This window comes from Piliocolobus tephrosceles, chromosome 9 (genome assembly GCF_002776525.5).
Source record: "Piliocolobus tephrosceles isolate RC106 chromosome 9, ASM277652v3, whole genome shotgun sequence".
Taxonomy (NCBI): Eukaryota; Metazoa; Chordata; class Mammalia; order Primates; family Cercopithecidae; genus Piliocolobus; species Piliocolobus tephrosceles.
The window spans coordinates 63658090-63677009 of NC_045442.1; the positions used below are offsets into that span (position 1 = coordinate 63658090).

The 18920-nt window shown below is 36.7% G+C and overlaps 1 protein-coding gene across 3 annotated transcripts in view; it reads right to left on the reverse strand.

The window, feature by feature from the left end:
* Positions 1–18920, reverse strand: part of CTNNA3 (catenin alpha 3) — a 1813915-nt gene that overhangs the window by 1625414 nt on the left and 169581 nt on the right. For all 3 annotated transcript variants that reach the window (XM_023205116.1, XM_023205115.1, XM_023205118.1), the window contains one exon: positions 2308–2427. In XM_023205116.1, coding sequence (XP_023060884.1) covers positions 2308–2427 — 120 coding nt within the window. The remainder of the gene's footprint in view (positions 1–2307; positions 2428–18920) is intronic.

The window sequence follows — 18920 nt, forward strand, 5'->3', positions numbered from 1 at the left end:
CTGGGTATATACCCAAAGGATTATAAATTATTCTACTACAAAGACACATGCACACTTATGTTTATTGCGGCACTATTCACAATAGCAAAGACTTGGAATCAACCCAAATGTCCATCTGTGACAGACTGGATTAAGAAATGTGGCACATACACACCATGGAATACTATGCAGCCATAAAAAAGGATGAGTTTGCGTCCTTTGTAGGGACATGGATGCAGCTGGAAACCATCATTCTTAGCAAACTATCGCAAGAAGAGAAAACCAAACACCGCATGTTCTCACTCATAGGTGGGAACTGAACAATGAGATCACTTGGACTCAGGAAGGGGAACATCACACACTGGGGCCTATCATGGGCGGGGGGGTAGGGATTGCATTGGGGAGTTATACATGATATAAATGATGAAATGATGGGAGCTGATGTTCTGACCCTTTGACCCTGCCCATCAAGAAGACATAACACTCCAGGTTTGAAGTCAGACTTGATTTAGATTTGAAGCCGTTTCATGCCTTATTAGCTCTATGACCTTAGGCATGTTACTTAACTTCCTTAACAGTTTTCTCATCTGTAAAATGGTGCTAATAAAAGCCAGCTCACTGTATTGTTATAAGCATTTAAAGATTTCATTCATAAATGTTTAAATCATACCACGTGGCATATTCGTTTCATTTAATAAATAGTATAGATGATTTATATATGCATATATATATACACACACTCCATGTGCTCATCTTTTCTTTACGCACATATAATTTACCCATCTATCCTCAATGCCATTCTCCCAGAGTTCTACCCTTCTGCCCTTGAGGTATTTACCTTCTTCCAAATTCACGATCAGCTAGTAAAATAATCCAATCACTGAAAATGTGTTAATGAGAAAGGATAACAGAAGAGTACAGTGACTACTGCCTGCCAGCTCAAATACCCCTCCATGGAAGGTTTTGGAAACAAAACTGTACTAAAACTTGCATAGGCCAGAGGAGTGACTCTGGTGTGAATGCTAAGCAGCATCCTCTGGGGGTTTGTTGTAGTAGCACTCAGTAACCATCAAGTGCTAATACCTAGACCCTCATTAATTTTTTTAAAAAACAAAATTTAAATGGACATTGTATCCTTTTTCATGTAAATTAATATATGTGCAAAAGTAATGTATTTGTCCTGGAACATTCTATAAAATGAATATAACCCCCTAGGAAAATAGGGCCACAGAAAGGTAAAATGTCCACGTAACATCTGTGATACAGCAATACCTAGAACACAATTCTCTTTTTGGCACAATAATTCTAGACCATATCATGTTGACTTCATGAGATTTAACTAAGTATAGAAAGTTCGGCTTTGAAAACCTTCATCCAAAAGGATCCAAAGCTTGTGAATTAGGCAATGGCAAGAATACCATGCCCTTTGCTACACTAAGAGGAAAGTCTCTTAAGTGATCGACTCGATGCCTGGCCATGCAAGTCAGACATTTAGTCATTTTTCTAGACGCTATCCATCATGGAGCACATTCCCAAATTTCATGCAACCTCATCTAAACGTCTAACTGCCTATTCTGATCAGAATAAACTTTTGGTGGAAGTAAAAGCTTGACAATGCTGACACCTAGTGGCTGTGAAGAAACTGGAGCAGATCCAGCCTAGGAAGCTACTGTGGCAGTGTCTCCAAAACACACAGCATTTAATCATGATGAATATTCGGTTATAAAGTACAAATTCTAAAACAAACCCTATAAAAGTTTATTTCAGTTCTCTATCTTGGGGACTACAAAAGGAGGCAATAAAAACCTTGCATTTGAAAAGTAAATTTTCCTTCTATCTTCCACACTTAGCAAATTACTCATCTTCAAAGATCAAATAAAACTAAAGATTGATTCATATTTTGGCATATTTATGACTATTTTCCTTAATGTTGCATGTACACCCACAACCTTATCCTGGTCTTAAGGTGATTTTTCTCCCCAGGTCAAATATAAAAGCCAACTGGCCAAGCCATTATAGAGATTTCCTTTATGCCGCTGAAGCGTCCCTAGTCAAAGGGTAGTTGGATTTTCACAAACCAGTAGGAATTTTTTTTAAGCGAGGTATAAGGACACATGTGGAAACCCCTAAAGTACACATCTAAAAGCAAGGACCACATTGAACACTGTGGGAAGCCATATGAACACAGCAGATCAGCACAACACAACCTGTTTCTGCTCTAACCATTAGAAGATAAGTTTCCTCAGGTCCACCTGCACCTGTGACAGGCAGGATGGCAGGAAGCCTAAAGTGTTCATCTCCTCCACCAAGGAGAGCTCTGACCCCTACCTGCTGACGTTTGAAGGCTAAATAATCCAAATTTTCCAGCTCCTTCCCAAGCTTCTGGTAGGTTTTCTGGAGGTCAGATTTGTTGGCAACATTTTTGAGAGACTCGAATGTCCTTTGAAACTGAAATTGAAAACAAAAGCAGATCGTTAGGATAGCAGCAGATTTTTCGCAAATTCTCAACTTGCTAACACAAAGAGTCGATAATGAGCCTCAGTTTCTCCCATTCATAATACAGTGATAACAAATGCTAGCTAATTATCTTCCAATGAAATAATTAGGGACACACAAAGAGTTATAAACCGTATTCTAAGTATAATCAACATTATTGCATGCATGAGAAGCCTGTTTAGTCTTCATTCTAACAAAAGAGCATACTTCGTTTAAAGAAATAAAAAAGAAAGTTCATCTTTTAAGATACACTTCTGCTTTTAAATTTTTTAAAAAGCACAGTGAATGTATAATTTCAAATCATAATGAGGAAGCATTAAAGAGTGCTCACATTTCAATCATGGAAACAAATTTATGAAAATGTAGTTGCTTACATGATATTTTGCAATAATGGCATGGGATCTGGTTTGCCTCTATAATAATACCTATGCAGAATAGGTCACCCAACAAACTTCAGCAGGGAAGATCTCTCAGAGCTTGTATTTCGAGAAGGAAGGAAAACTTAACATTTTGATGATCAAAGCATATGTGGCATGTTCAGCAAACATTTATTTATTTCTGCTCTATAACACAGATGAGCTATGAGCAGATAGAGAGTTCTGATCAGTTCTGCTGAATCAGAATGCTCCCATTCTTTTTAAATCAGGTACTAGATAAATACAAAGGTGAAAAATTGCAACAAACTACAGAATACTGTACGCTACTAATAATTAATTAAGCAAAGGAAGCTCACAAGAAATTGGGTTCTTGGTTTATTTTAGTAAATTAGAACATACTTTGGAGGGTTAGTGATTGAAAATGTCAAGTAATGTAATTTGCAAGACATTTGCATTTGCTCTCTCTTTATGTCATTTATTTCCCATATTCTCACTCTGTGCCATTAGACAGATTTCTCCAGATAGAGACTTGACCATCTTAAACATACCAGAACTCCACTGTGACTATGATGCCATGAGACAGGTTAATAAGATTTTATAGAATATAATTAAGTTTCCAGGGAAATTATTTGACCCTTCCTATATCAGACTCTATGAAATAAATCATATTAAAATGGCATTCTACTGAATTAAATCCCTAATTTCATGAAAGTAACATGTTTATCTCAATCCAAGGTGACAGAGGGAAAAGAAATGGGAAACAACAGTGCTAAGATTCCATGACAGGACATTAAATTAAATTCAACAAATAATCATTTAGAACCTATATGCGCAAGGCATTATGAATATAAAAGACATTTCCTGCCCTGAAGGAACTTAGACCATTGGAGAAACTAGACATGAAATTCGGAAATGAGATGGACACTGACACTTACTGAGTGCCTGCTCAGCCCCAGGTACTTTATGGTTTCCAATTGAATCTTCACAAGAACCACAGGAGTTCCTATTTCTCTTCTCATTCTACAATTGAGTAAACTGGGTTTCAGAAAGTTTGATTGAACTGGGTTTCTATTACAACGTTCATGTTCTTTCTACTCTATCCTTAACTCTAACACAAGGCAAGGTAGTAAAGAGAATGCAAAAAAAAGAGATAAAGGTGACATTGGTGAAAACTCAGAAAACTCACTGATATTGACTGAGGGACTCAGACCACGTAGAAGACGTAAGAGAATTTGAATTGGGCCCCAAAGGACAGGAAGTCTTTTAAGAGTCTGACATGGAAACCAATTCTACCCAACACTTCAAACATAGCCAAAATCAGTTCATTTTTCCCACTTATAACAATAAACAAATTTCTTTCAACATAATTTTAATGACCTTTATATGAAATATTTATCATATTGTATAATCATTTCTGTGCCTTGCCCATTTCTTGGTTCATTCTCACTATGTTCAAATCAAAATAAAACCTTATTTAAGATTCTAAAAAATTTAAGTAATTTTATCTATTATTTAAATAATACAAGCTATTTCACTGACAAATCCATTTAACTCTAAAGCATGTTTTAGCCCCTGTACTTTGTCTTCCCTAAGAAATATTAGCTCTACTTCTTAAATATTTCTTCTTCATATTTATCTCTGTGAACATTATACAGCTCCAAATGGGAACTTTAGAGCAAACACACTTGTAAAGAGTGTTCAAAATAAAAAACACAGAAAACCATCACTTCCCAGTAATATGCCCATGGCCAAAGAAGAAATGGAGAAAATCCAGTAACAATACATCATCACAAGAATATTTTAACTAAAGGTCGGAGTTTGTATAATATGGAGAGTTCAGCTTGAACTTTCGTTATCAGGAACTACATCCTCCATTTATTGATAATAAAGAGTTCAAAATACTGTAAAACCATGATAATTTCATTCATTTAAGCAGTTTTTTTGCTTACAAAAGCAATTAATTGTCAAGGAGAGGTCACATGAAACCTGTGGTGTAGCTCTGGCTTAGCTCCCTATTGAACACACCCCATCCCCACCTGCACAATTTACACTTAAAGATGCTAAAGAGTGAAAGCAATAATCTTACTTTGCAAATAATGCTGAAGTACAGAAGATAAAAGTTAGGTTGAGGCCTAGATTCTAAAGAGCATTCACTTGACTTGAACATTTTTCTAACAGGCCACAATGGTTAATCATTGAAACAAACCTCCAAGATTTTCTATATTTGTTCAGTACATGATAATTTTTTTATATTGATTATTTCTCCAAATAAATGATCTCCCAGTTGGAGACAAGTTGGGGAAAGGAAGCACAATTAATTCAAGAGATTTTTAATACTCCTGGATTTTACTTATTCAAAGTTTTGAGTGGGAATTTAAAATGAGCCAAAAACCCCAGAATAATTTGTTGAACCTTGAATTTTTCCTGTGTGCTTTTTTTTAACTCATGATAAACCAAACTTTAAAAAGCTCAGTGAATTAGACTAAACCCAAAACAAACCTCAGACATACAAGATGATAATGGGTGGAGGAAAACAATATCCCTAAGCCCAATACTTACTGGGAAAGTAAGCACTGTCAACACTCCCAAAGTATGTTTTCTCATCAAATTATTTCCACTCAGAAATAATAATAGTAATCCATGAAATAAAACAGCAGAAACTATAATTGTTCATCTCACATTAAAATAGCTGACAAATTGTTTTGCAAGAAAGAAGCATAGAAAAGGCAACAGGGAAATGTCTACTTTGTCTCAGCAGTCCCTTTTCCCAGATACATTTTTTTCTCCTTTTTCCTGACAATACATATATAAATAAAACTAAGCCAATGTTCTATACAAATTATGCATCCAATGAGTTCATGTAAATTATGTAGATTCATGGAGTAATTTGAGAAAGACACGAAGAAATAGGCTGAAAGAGCAGGAAAAAAAAATGCAGCCAAGGCTCTGGCAAACAAAGTTTTCCTCGCCCTCACTGCCAACGCCCTGGCTTCCTTTTGTAATCAGATCGATTGATTCAAATAACTCTAAAGCTCCAGCAGCCTACTAATTCCCGTAATTTAAAAACATCAAGTAGCATTGCTCCAAAACAAGAGCTAGCTCCACAGTCATCATTTTTTTCTTATTTAGTATTTCATGCATTTATACAAAGTGCTGGGTGCTACCCGTAGCATGAAAAGAAATCCCATACTCACAGCAATATGTGTACAAAAGGGTATCCAAGAAGTGCCTGATGGAAAGCATTGTATCACCAAGTGTGATCTTAGTGTCCCTAAATTGTCTGTTTGAAACAATGCCAAAAGTTTCTAGAGACTAAAGCAAAAGGAAACAATAGTCAAAGAAATAACATATTGATGCTCTATAAATATTAATACTTAGAGTAAAAAGAAATTATTTTAAGCATAAGAAATGGCTAATCTACCTTACTTAAATATAGCAACCACAGAACAATCAAAAATAAAGTATTACAGAGAAAGAAATTACTTAATGTTTCTGAACTTAATCCATTGACTTTCATATATATTTTCCAAATGAACTTACAAGATGATAATACCACTCATTAAAAGGAAGTTTACAACTGAAGCAGAAAATTAAAGCTCACATACATATCTCAAATGATTTTTTTTTCTTTTTGCTATAAGGAATGATTATAAAAGTTAAGAACATAGGGCAAAATTGGGCTTGAGATCTAAATTAGAAACAGTTCTATGTAGGTGAAGGCACATTGGTCTTGAGGTCTGAGGTTCAAGTCCTTGCTATGCCATTTTAAAACGGCATCACTTTGGACAAGTTATTACTATTCCAATTTTGACTGTGTTATCTATAACACAGGACAAACTGTCTTTGCCTGCCTACTTCATTCAGTTGTTGTGAAATCAGTTGAGGAAAAATAAAAGACATTCATTCAACAAACATTTATCAATGAGCAACATACCAGACATGTAAGAAACAGAGGAAAACAAAAGAGAAACAACTCTTACCCTAACAGATTTTGCAAACTAGCTTTATAGGTTACTGCTTTATAAACTTAAAAGTTCCATAAAATTGAAAAGACCATTGTCATTAAGCTCATGACACCTTTCAGTAGTGAATAAGGACTGAACAAAAGGGTCATTCAATAATTGTTTATAGAGCAGCATCACTGTGCAAAGCACTGGGCTTGACACTGTGAGAAACATCAAATTTATGGTGAGGCTTGGGTGGAAAAATGATGAAATCATTGGTGCTTTATGAAAAGTTTGGCCAGGCACAGTGGCTCATGCCTGTAATCCCAGCACTTTGGAAGGCCAAGGCTGGCAGATCACTTGAGGTCAGGAGTTTGAGACCAGTATGGCCAACATGGTGAAATCCCATCTCTATTAAAAATACAAAAATTAGCCAGGTATGGTGGCATGCGCCTGTAATCCTAGTTACTTGAGAGACTGAGGCAAGAGAATTGCTTGAGCCCAGGAGGCAGTGGTTGCAGTGAGCCGAGATCACACCACTGCACTACAGCCTGGGTGACAGAACAAGACAATATTAAAAAAAAAAAAAAAGTTTATGGGCAATGCCTCCAAAGAAATCAGCAGTTTACAAATGGATAACCCATTTTGAGAACGGTCAAGATGATGTTTAAGACAAAACCCACAGCAGCAGACCATCCACATCAATTTGTAAGGAAAAAATTAATCTTGTTTGTGCCCTAATTGAAGAGGACAAACAATTAACACCAGAAGCAATAGCCAACATTACAGACATCTGTACTGGTTCAACTTACACAATTCTGACTGAAAATTTTAAGTTGAGCAAATTTCCCCTGGATGAATGCCAAAATTGTTGCACACAGATCAGCTGCAGATAAGACCAGTGCTTTCAATGAAATGTTTTAACAATTTTAATTTCATCAAGCTCTTTAAGTATTCCTTTTGAGAAATGTAACAAAAGATGAACGTGGATTTACCAGTATGATCCTGAAGACTGAGCACAATCAAAGCAATACCTACCAAGAGGTGGAAGTGGCCCTGTCAATGCTCAGGGAATTTTGCTTGTTAATTATCTGGAAGACCACGGAATGACAGTATCTGTTTATTGTGAGGGTGTTTTGAGAAAGGTAGCCAAAGCTTTAGCAGAAAAACACTGGGAAAGCTTCACCAGAGTCGTCCTCCACCACAAAGCTCCTCCTCATTCTGCTCATTCCTCTCATCAAACAAAGGTAATCCTTTAATTTTCAATATAAAATCATGAGGTATCCACCTTACAGTCCTGGTTTGGCTCCTTCTGACTTCTTTTTGTTTCCAAATCTCAAAAAATATTTAAAGGGCATTCATATTTCTTCAGTTAATAATGTAAAACAACTGCATTGGCACAGTTAAATTCCAGGACATTCAGTTCTTCAGGGATGAACTAAGTGGCTAGTATCATTATTTACAAAAGTGTCTTCAACTTGATGGAGCTTATGATGAGAAACAAAGTTCATATTTTTTATTTTTTTCTTTTAATTCCACTTTTCTATGAACTTTGTGAAATCTCCTCATCATTACCCTGCTTAAAATTCTTTAATGGTTTCCCCTTAGCTTTCAGACTATAGTTCAAACTTTGCAACTTAGCACACAGACCTTTCAAATTAGGTCTATGCCTACCTTTCCAGCTTCAACTCTTGTTCCTCCCACACAGTTTACCCTTCATCTCAGCCATTCAGGACTATTACAAGTCTTTCAGCGTACATCCTCCTCTGCAGGTAAAACATCCTCTGCCCCACTACCTTCTTTCTCTAGTCAACTCTCCAAACTCAGCCACATAGTATTCATTCAACATACCCTCTCTTAATACAATTCCCACCTCCATAACAGTTTGTACCAACCTCTACCATGATAACATATTATTAATTTACTTTTTATCTAGTCTGTAAATTCCAGGAGAGCAGGATCATTATGGTATTTTTAGAAATTTGAATCCCTAGCACATACTAGAGTGATGGTGACTGCCACAAAGTAAGCACACAAAAATAATGATTTGCTGAGGTGATTAATTAATTAATCAAATCAGAGATAACTGGAAAGATGCTGATTCTTTCTTAAAAAATAAAAATTTTACATAGTTTAAATTTGTATTGTCAAAGGTCATAAAATTTCAATTAAACAGGAGGAATAATCTCAAGAGATCTATTGTACATCATAGTGACTGCAGTTAATACCAATAAATTATACATATGAAAATTGCTAGAGTAAATTTAAGTGTTCTCACTACCAAAAAATTGATAAGTATAAAAGGTAATGCATATATATTAAATAGCTTGAGCTAGTCATTCCAGAATGTATACATATATTAAAACATCATGTTATATACTATAAATGTATATAATTTTTACTTGTCAAAACAGGGGGATATAGAATGGATAGTTAATGGATATAAAAATAAAGTTAGATGGAAAAAAATCTGGTGTTTGGTAGCACAATATAAAGACCATAGTTAACAATAATTTATCACATATTTCAAAGTAACTAAAAGAGTGGAATCAGAATGTTCCTAACACAAAGAAACAATAAATGCTTGAGATGATGGATATTCCAATTACCCTGATTTTATCATTACACACTATATGCTTTTATCAAAATATCATATGTACCCCATAAATAAGTACAACTATTATGTATCCATATTAATAAAAAATAAAATTAAAAAAATATATATGTTTGAAAAAACTTTTCTTCTTCCCTAAAATTTCCAATAGGAAATTCATGACAAATCAAAAGCAAGTGTGCCATATTTGTCTCTATTTCTTATTTCTCCTCTTATATCTTGACGTGGTTTGGCTGTGTTCCCACACAAATCTCATCCTGAATTATGACTCCCACAATTCCCACGTCATGGGAGGAACCCAGTGGGAGGTGATTGAATTATGGGGGCGGGTCTTTCCTGCACTGTTCTCATGATAGTGAATGAGTGTCACGAGATCTGATGGTTTTAAAAACGGGAGTTTCCCTACATAAGCTCTCTCATTGCCTGCCATCATTCACATCGGATGCGACTTGCTCCTCCTTACCTTCCACCATGATTGTGCAGCCTCCCCAGCAAGGTGGAACTGTAAATCCATTAAACCTCTTTCTTTTGTAAATTTCCCAGTCTCAGGTATGTCTTTATCAGCAGCATGGAAACAGACTAATACAGTAAATTGGTACCAGTAGAGTGGGGTGCTGTTGTAGATACCCGAAAATATGGAAGCAACTTGGGATGGTTAACAGGCAGGGGTTGGAACATTTTGGAGGGCTCAGAAGAAGACATAAAAATGTGGGAAGGTTTGGAACTTCCTAGAGACTTGTTGAATGACTTTGCCCAAAATGCTGATAAGTGTATGGGCGATAAAGCCCAGGCTGAGGTGGTCTCAGCAGGAAATGAGGAACTTGTTGGGAACTGGAGCAAAGGTGACTCTTGTTATGTTTTAGCAAAGAGACTGGTGGCATTTTGCCCCTGCCCTAGAGAATTGTGGAACTTTGAACTTGAGAGCGATGATTTAGAGCATCTGGTTTAAGAAACTTCTAAGCAGCAAAGCATTCAAGAGGTGACTTGGGTACCGTTAAAGGTATTCAGTTTTATAAGGGAAGCAGAGCATAAAGTTTGGAAAATTTGCAACCTGACAATGTGATAGAAAAGAAAATCACATTTTCTGAGGAAAAATTCAAGCCAGCTGCAGAAATTTGCATAAGTAATGAGGAGTCAAATGTTAATCCCCAAGACAATGGGGAAAATGTCTCCAGGGCATGTCAGAGGCCTTCACAGCAGCCCCTCCCATCACAGGCCAGGAAGCCTAAGAGGAAAAAGCAGTTTCCTGGGCCAACCCCAAGGTCCCTGTGCTGTGTGCAGCCTAGGGACTTGAGCCCTTTGTCCCAGGGCTCCAGCCATGGCTGAAAGGGGCCAATGTTAAGCTCAGGCTGTGGCTTCAGAAGGCAACTTCTGAAGCCTTGCCAGCTTCCATGTGGTGCTGAGCCTGTAAGTGCACAGAAGTCAAGAATTGAGGTTTGGGAACCTCTGCCTAGATTTCAGAGGATTTATGGAAATGCTTGGATGTCCAGGTAGAAGTTTGCTGCAGGGGCAGGGCTCTCATGGAGAACCTCTGTTAGGAGGTGTGGAAGGAAAATGTGGGGTTGGAGGCCTAATGCAGAGTACCTACTGGGGCACCACCTAGTGGAGCCCAGACCCACCCCAGAATGATAGCTCCACTGACAGCTTGCACAGTGTGCCTGGAAAAGCCACAGACACTCAATGGCAACCCATGAACGCAGCCAGGAGGAAGGCTGTACCCTGCAAAGCCACAGGGGGAGAGCTCCTCAAGACCATGGGAACCCACCTCTTGCACCAGCATGATCTGGATGTGAGACATGGAGTCAAAAGAGATCATTTTGGAGCTTTAAGATTTGACTGCCCTGATGGATTGTGGACTTGCATGGGGCCTTTAGCGCCTTTGTTTTGACCAATTTATCCCATTTGTAACAGCTGTATTTACCCAATGCCTATACCCTCATTGTAAGGGAGGAGACCACCCCTCATATCGTCTTATGCCCAATTTCTGCCTTCAAAGAAAGAAGAAGTAAAACTAAAAGACAGAAATGAAATCCACAGGCAGACAGCCCAGCGCCACACCCTGGGCCTGGTAGTTAAAGATGGACCCCTGACCTAATCGGTTATGTTATCTATAGATTACAGACATTATATAGAAATGCACTGTGAAAATCCCTCTCCTGTTTTGTTCTGATCTAATTACCAGTGCATGCAGTCCCTGGTCATGTACCCCCTGCTTGCTCAATCATGACCCCCTCACATGCACCCCCTTAGAGTTGTGAGCCCTTAAAAGGAACAGGAATTGCTCAGTTGGGAGCTCAGCTCTTGAGTCAGGAGTCTTGCTGATGCCCCCGGCCAAATAAACCCCTTCCTTCTTTAACTCAGTGTCTGAGGAGTTTTGTCTGTGGCTCCTCCTGCTACAATTGTATCTAGGAAGTAACTAACTTGCTGTTGATTTTACAGGCTCATACGCAGAAGGGACTTGCCTTGTCTTAGACAAGATGTTGAACTGTGGACTTCTGAGTTAATGCTGAAATGAATTAAGACTTTGGGGGAATGTTGAGAAGGCATGATTAGTTTTGAAATGTGAGGACATGAGATTTGGGAGGGGCCAGGGGCAGAATAATATAGTTTGGTTGTGTCCCCACCCAAATCTCATCTAGAATTGTAACTCCCACAATTCCCACACGTCATGGGAGGAACTGGGTAAGAGGTAATAGAATTAAGGGACCAGGTCTTTCCTGCACTGTTCTGGTGATAGTGAATGAATCTCATGAGATCTGACGGTTTTAAAAACAGGAGTTTTCCTGAACGAACTCTCTCTTTGCCTGCCGCCATCCACATAAGATGTGACTTGCTCCTCCTTGCCTTCTGCCATGATTGTGAGGCCTCCCCAGCCATATGAAACTGTAAGTCCATTAAACCTCTTTCTTTAGTAAATTGCCCAGTATCAAGTATGTCTTTATCAGCAGGGTGAAAACAGACTAATACACATCTTAAATACCAGTCTTGACTTGCTCTTTTTCTTTACATCTTAATATGTTTTTACATATTTTGCATAAGATCTTCCACAAAATATACATAGCTCCTAACAGCTCTTAATTATACAGTAATTTTCCCTTTATCAGCTGCTGATATCTTCAATAATAAAAGGCTTTAGAAACTCTTTTTGTTAGTACATATCTGCCTTTTAAATAGAGGGTGGCCTCAAAAAGTCTCAGCTGCCAATATGGTAGTGTGATTTTTCTGTCAAAATAAATATTCATCACAGTCAGAATTATTGTTTGTCCACAAATGCTTTATAAAATTATGTGACAAATGTTAAATATACATTTGACAAAAGTTGTTAAATTCTGGAGCCATTTCTTGTAAGATGTTGGTCTATTACCTAATCCAAAGGGATCACCATTACCAAAACAAGAAAAACCTGACTATGGTATGATAAATGGAAAAAGTTAGAAAAGTTAGTTCAACTCAATAGTCAAATTTCCCTTCATTTTTAGGAATAAGTACATCATTTCACTCCAAGGGCCAAAAAGTGGGAGCAAGATACCACAGTGGAGAAAGATGGAACAGGGAAAGAAGATGAAAGAGAACTTATACCAGTTCTTGCCAAGTAATTCATGTCAAATATCATTCAGTCTTCACAAGACCCCTTCAAGGTATTCAGAATAAGTTATATTCTCCCCATAACTCAGAAGAAGAAACCAAAACTCACAGATTTTTAACTTTCCCAAAATTACCCAGCTAATCAACAACACAGCCGGGATTCAAGCAAGGTCTCCATGCTGCCAAAAGCCATGTTTTCTCCCCACAACGTCGTGACCCAGTAAGCAGAAGCCATGCAAACCTATTTTCTTCCAAATAAAATTGACCCTTAGAAATCCAGATGCCAGGCTGGGCACAGTGGCTCACACCTGTAATCTCAGCACTTTGGGAAGCCAAGGTGGGCAGATCACCCGAGGTCAGGAGTTTGAGACCAGCCTGGCCAACATGGCAAAACCCTGGCTTTACTAAAAATACAAAAATTAGCCTGGCATAGTGGTGCACACCTGTAATCCCAGCTACTTGGGAGGCTGAGGCAGGAGAATCGCTTGAACCTGGGAGGCAGAATTTGCAGTGAGCTGAGACTGCGCCATTGCACTCCAGCAGTGCAAAAAGAGCAAATCTCTGTCTCAAAAAAAAAAAAAAAAAAATCCAGATGCCAATAAAACAAGATGTGGAATCCTCAGAAGAACAAATACTACCGAAAAGCTTGAAAAACTTGAACAGTATCAAAGAGAGAAACATTTTGACTTAAATTCCTATAAAAAATTTATAAACAATGGTGACAATAGAGCCAAAATGCCTTTCCAAGTTTCTACGATTGATGAAATACTGAAATATCAGCATTTTTTTTCCCTGTGCCCCCTATTACCTTTCATTTGGACCTGTTTTCCCCAAAAGAACACACACATTTCCTTAAGGAACTAGACACATTTAAAAGTGCCATGTCAGGAATCCTTGATTATTTAATTTGGCAGTACTTGTCTGTTTCAGGGTTGCTCAGTGACCCATGTTTACACTAGTTGGTGGTCTCAGACTATGTCCTTGGAAATGTTCTATTGTAATTTCTTCTCCTGTGGCAGTCTCAGTGGAAAGAGTATAATTTAATAGAAATAAGAAAGCTTTACAAAATCGGGAAATATATAGATACATGCTATTAAAAGAGAGTAACATCTCATTTATCTGACATCTAAAAGGAAATATACTTCAAAAGGGTGGAAAAAAATCTGGTATGTAGGAAAAGTCATAAGAAGGAAAGTAAGTTTGAGACCAGTCTGGCCAACATGGCAAAACCCTGTCTTTACTAAAAGTACAGAAATTAGCTTGGCATGGTGGTGCACACCTGTAACCCCAGTTATTCGGGATTATACTCGAAATATACTTCAACAGGGTTGAAAAAACATCTGTTATGTAGGAAAACTCACAAGAAGGAAAATAAGAGTAAGACCACTTAAAAAAATTGTGAGCTCAGAGCAATTCTTTAATGCTGTGAAATAAAGAATGAAATAAAAAACAAAAACAGAAAATGTAGCAGGAACTTGTATAAGTGTCAGGAGGGAAAAAAAAAAAAATCCAGAAGCCTGCATGAAATAGTAAAGACGGAGGAGAAGAAAGGCAGGCCTTGGCCCATTACATGCAAAATAGGGCAAGAAATAAAAAGGCAGTCCTCTGTTTTGGGAGAAAAAAAAGTGTGTGCCCAGGAGAAATTCACATCTTTAAAGTGGATACCCTCCTCCCACCAAAAATCTATAATAGATTATTATATAGTAGGATTGGGGAGTGTGGTGGCTGACTACAGAATTCTTCTTAGGAAGGGCACTACCTATACTGAAGAAAATACCTTAATGAGTAATTTAAGGTGGGTAGTGATATCCTAAGGACACAAATAAGCAGGGGCCAAGTCGAGTGCTAAGGAGATAACTATTCTTTACTGCATTCCCATGAAGAGAATTTAGAAGTCTGAGGGAAAGTAGCTAGAGAGAAAAAATGTGGAAGGGCAATGAGATGGAGTTACTAAATAAGATTTTGAAGATTTCTAACATACAAATTGAAGCCACTTAGAATATATTTAGAATATATTGTTGCAATATAGAAATCCTTCCCTTCCATCTTCCTGTTAAGTTTCTGTAAGGTTTGCTATATTCACATATTCTGGTCTACTCTGGTAGGGTTAGAGAGAGAGAGAGAGAGAGAGTGTCTATTTGTGAAAGGGGAAAAGGCCAACTCCAGATTCTGGGTGAACATAATGTAGAATAGAGATAGAAAGACAATCTATAAATGAAAGTAATTCAGTGGAAACAAAAGCTTGGAGCCAGAGTTGACCCTGAAAATACGAGCTCCCAAGGAATTTGCAGAAATTTGGGGGAGAACATTATACTTGATAGGACACAGAATGAGGGTTTAAACTAATTATATTGAGACCTTAAGTGCAAGAAGATCCCAGCAAACAAGTGGTTTTGCATCATAAGTGGATTATGGGTAATTTAAAAATGAAGGTCAGAACAAAAGAGAAAAGAAATAAAAGCAGGCAAGCAATGGTCACTTACAGCTCTTATTGGGTCATTAAAAAGCAAGTCATGCCAAACTAATTTCATTTCCTTTATAACTGAGATTACTAGACTGATAAATCCACAATGCCACAAACAATATATCTTGATTTCAAGGTCTTTCAAGAAGTGCTTGAGGAGGTCCACAGAAAAGCTTTGCAAACTGTTATCTCCTTCCTCATATTATTTGCCATTTACTTTCTGTGTCTAATCACATCAACTTGGAATCCTAGGACACAGCAGAGCAAACTTGTATTCCTGCTTTGCCAAACTCTTGCAATCATGTATCCTTCATTCCACTCATTCATCCTGATTATGGGAAGTAGGAAGCTAAAACAGACCTCTCTTTCGGTTTAGTGGCAGGTGACGTGCTGAGTGAAAGGGCAGAAACTCTTAACTCCATAGATTCACAAGGGGAGCATCGTGTGTCTTCTAGCAGAAAATAAACTAATGGTGTCTGAAACATTTTATATTTCTATCAGTTTTTCCATAGCGTATGTGCTTGAGTAATTTCAAAAGATACCTAGAAAACTCTTTTATATATATGTGTGTGTGTATATATATAGGGGTGTATATGTGTATGAATAACAACACTGACCATAAATTATGAAGCCAAGTATATTTGACATATATAATGTATGCATATTTTATGATAGTTCATTGTATGATATTTCAATGTGAAGCATTTATTATCTCTATTTATAATTAAGAACTTACAGCTTTTATGAGGAAATCATTGCTGTTTTCCATTGTAATTTGTACCCCATATATGTACTTAACTATCATTGTTTGAACCTCTAAAGTTTTGGATTGTAAAGATATTCAGTTCTAAATCAATGATGAGAATGTATCTCTGGGTAGGTTTTGTTTCATTATGAATTCTTATTTTATATTTAGTATAAAGCAAATAGAATTTTTGTTAGATAATGTTGTACACAATAAAATTTGAGTGACAAACAAAAAAAGAAGAAGAAAGGAAAAAATAAAGAAGCATGGTTTATACAGCAGCCCAATGAAGCAAGCTTGAAGCTCTTTTCAACAACTTTACTCAAAGGGTGTTCATGTTTGATTGGTATTATCTAAAAGAAAGATATAATACTGTTTTCCATGTCATTAAACAATTTTTCATGAATAAATTTGAAAATGATATAAGGTTAGGAAAGGAAGACAAAATCGAGAGTCAAGGGATCCTGATGGACTGTAACAAAAAGCTACAATTAATAAGATAAAGTTCAATGAATATAAATGTAACTTCTACCTTTACATATTTTTAAAAAAAAAAAACTAGTATCACAGGAGGAAGACCTGGATTAGGAGTAGTTTGAGCTCAGAGAGTTGGAGGTTTTAATTGTTTTCAAAATCAATATGAACCAACAACATGACAAGGCTACTGTGATAGGTAAGATCATGTTAGACATTAAATCAGGGATGTAATTGTACATTTATATCACGGAATGTTCACATCAGAGAGTTTGTTTTGATTTCAAGACATTGATTTCAACATTTTTATGGAAGTTACCTACAATCCAGAGTGCATAGAAAAGGATTTACAGAGATGATTAGGGGGACTTCTATTTCTTGTAATGGCAAATTAGAAATTCAGTCTGATCCTCTGCTGAAGGAAACAAATAAGGTTTGATGATAAAACAATTCATCTTAAAAATATCAAAGAACTAATAAGGCAGTGAGAAATTACCTGAAATGGGTTTCAGAAGAGGCAATGTTCAGTATCCAATCAAAAATAGCCATTCACATTCTAAGACAAGACACCATGAGCAAAAGCATGGAAAATGATAGCAGAAGCAGGCACCCTGGGAATCCAAACACCAGAGTTCTCAGACCTTCCAAACCAGACAGTTCTGCTCACCATGTCAAGTAGATCAAAATAAAGATTGAAAATTTCAGCAGGAAACTAAAAGTCATACAAAGAAATATAAGTCAATTTGAAAAATACACAGAAATTCTATGGTATTTAGAGTGGTCTGGAACTACCATATAAGGAACATTCAAAAGTCAAAAAATTTTTAGCCTAGAAAAGGGGAGACATAGGTTAAGTCCCAAGAGTAATCATCAGTTATTTGAAAGGAGCCTTTTCTATTGCCTTGATTCTGTGTTGCTCCAGAAAGCAAAACTAGACCTACTATTTGAAATAGCAGGGAGGCAGTTTTAAGCTCAGTTTGAGAAATATGTCTCCAACAATTAGAATTGTCCAAAATCAGCTTCACTGTCTGAGAAAATTGAGATTGTTATCATTGTTAGTGATCATGTATTGTTAGGCAGTTGCATATATTGCATATTATCAGAGAGTCTTTCTACTTCAGGTAAAATATCAAACTGTAAGGGCACTGAAGTTTCTCCACTATGATTCTTTTGATTCCAAGTAGAAGCTAATATTGTCATAAACATTATTAGAAAAATTCCAAACTGACATTTCCCAAAGTATGATTTCAGAAAGTCCCAGGATTAATATACTATGGAAGAGTTCTGGGATCAAAAACATTTGGGAAATTCTGAGTTAAGCAGAGTTAAACAGACTTCTTCGTGGCAATATTTCTCAACAACTTTAATGTGCTAATGTGCATCAAAACATTTGTGGGAATTTACATGTGCAGCATTGATAACTTACAAAAAGAAACAACTTTTTTCTTTTTCCATATTTTCAAGACACGTTCTACAGAATACTTTTGGGGAAATGTTGGGCTAAATAATTCTAATCTTGATGATCTCAAAAACAATTTAGTGGTTTTCATTCTACATGAAGTCTTGAAAGAATTGAGTTGATAATATGATTCATATATAAACTTTTCATGAGGATGAAACCATGAAAAACTATCATAATTTACCACAAAAGATGTTCCCTTCTCTTTGATAAGATGCCACTTCCTTTTTCATAACATATCACTGTTTTACTATACATACTTATATGTGACATATAATCTAATTGAAATTCAGCCTGTTAAGTGTGAGAGAGGATGGTTAGAATTTAAAACACCTTCTGGCATATCTAACTTACTTTAACAACTGGTTGTAGGTCCATGAATTTGCCAAAACTTTTAAAAGCTGTTTGTAGTTAAAGCTGTTCTAACTATTAGAGTAGTAAGTTCCAAAAGTTTTAATTCTTTCCTGTTGCCTTCAGCAAGTTACTTAAATTCAGTGTGCCTCAGTTTTCTCATTTGTTAAATAGAAATCATGATCATAGGGCTGTCATGAGAATTGAATTAAAAGAGATAATCCAGCACAGTGTTTGGCATATTATAAAAACCCAATAAATATTAACTCTAATTTTTACTGCAGGAGGTACTTTGCTTTTGTTTGATCTACAACGCCATCCTGCTTCATTTGCATGGCATAATGTAGGTGAATTACCTACCTCTGTGCCTAACCCCTAGTGGACACTCAACTAAAATGGTAGTGAAAGTGGTTTTATTCTTTATATACAGTT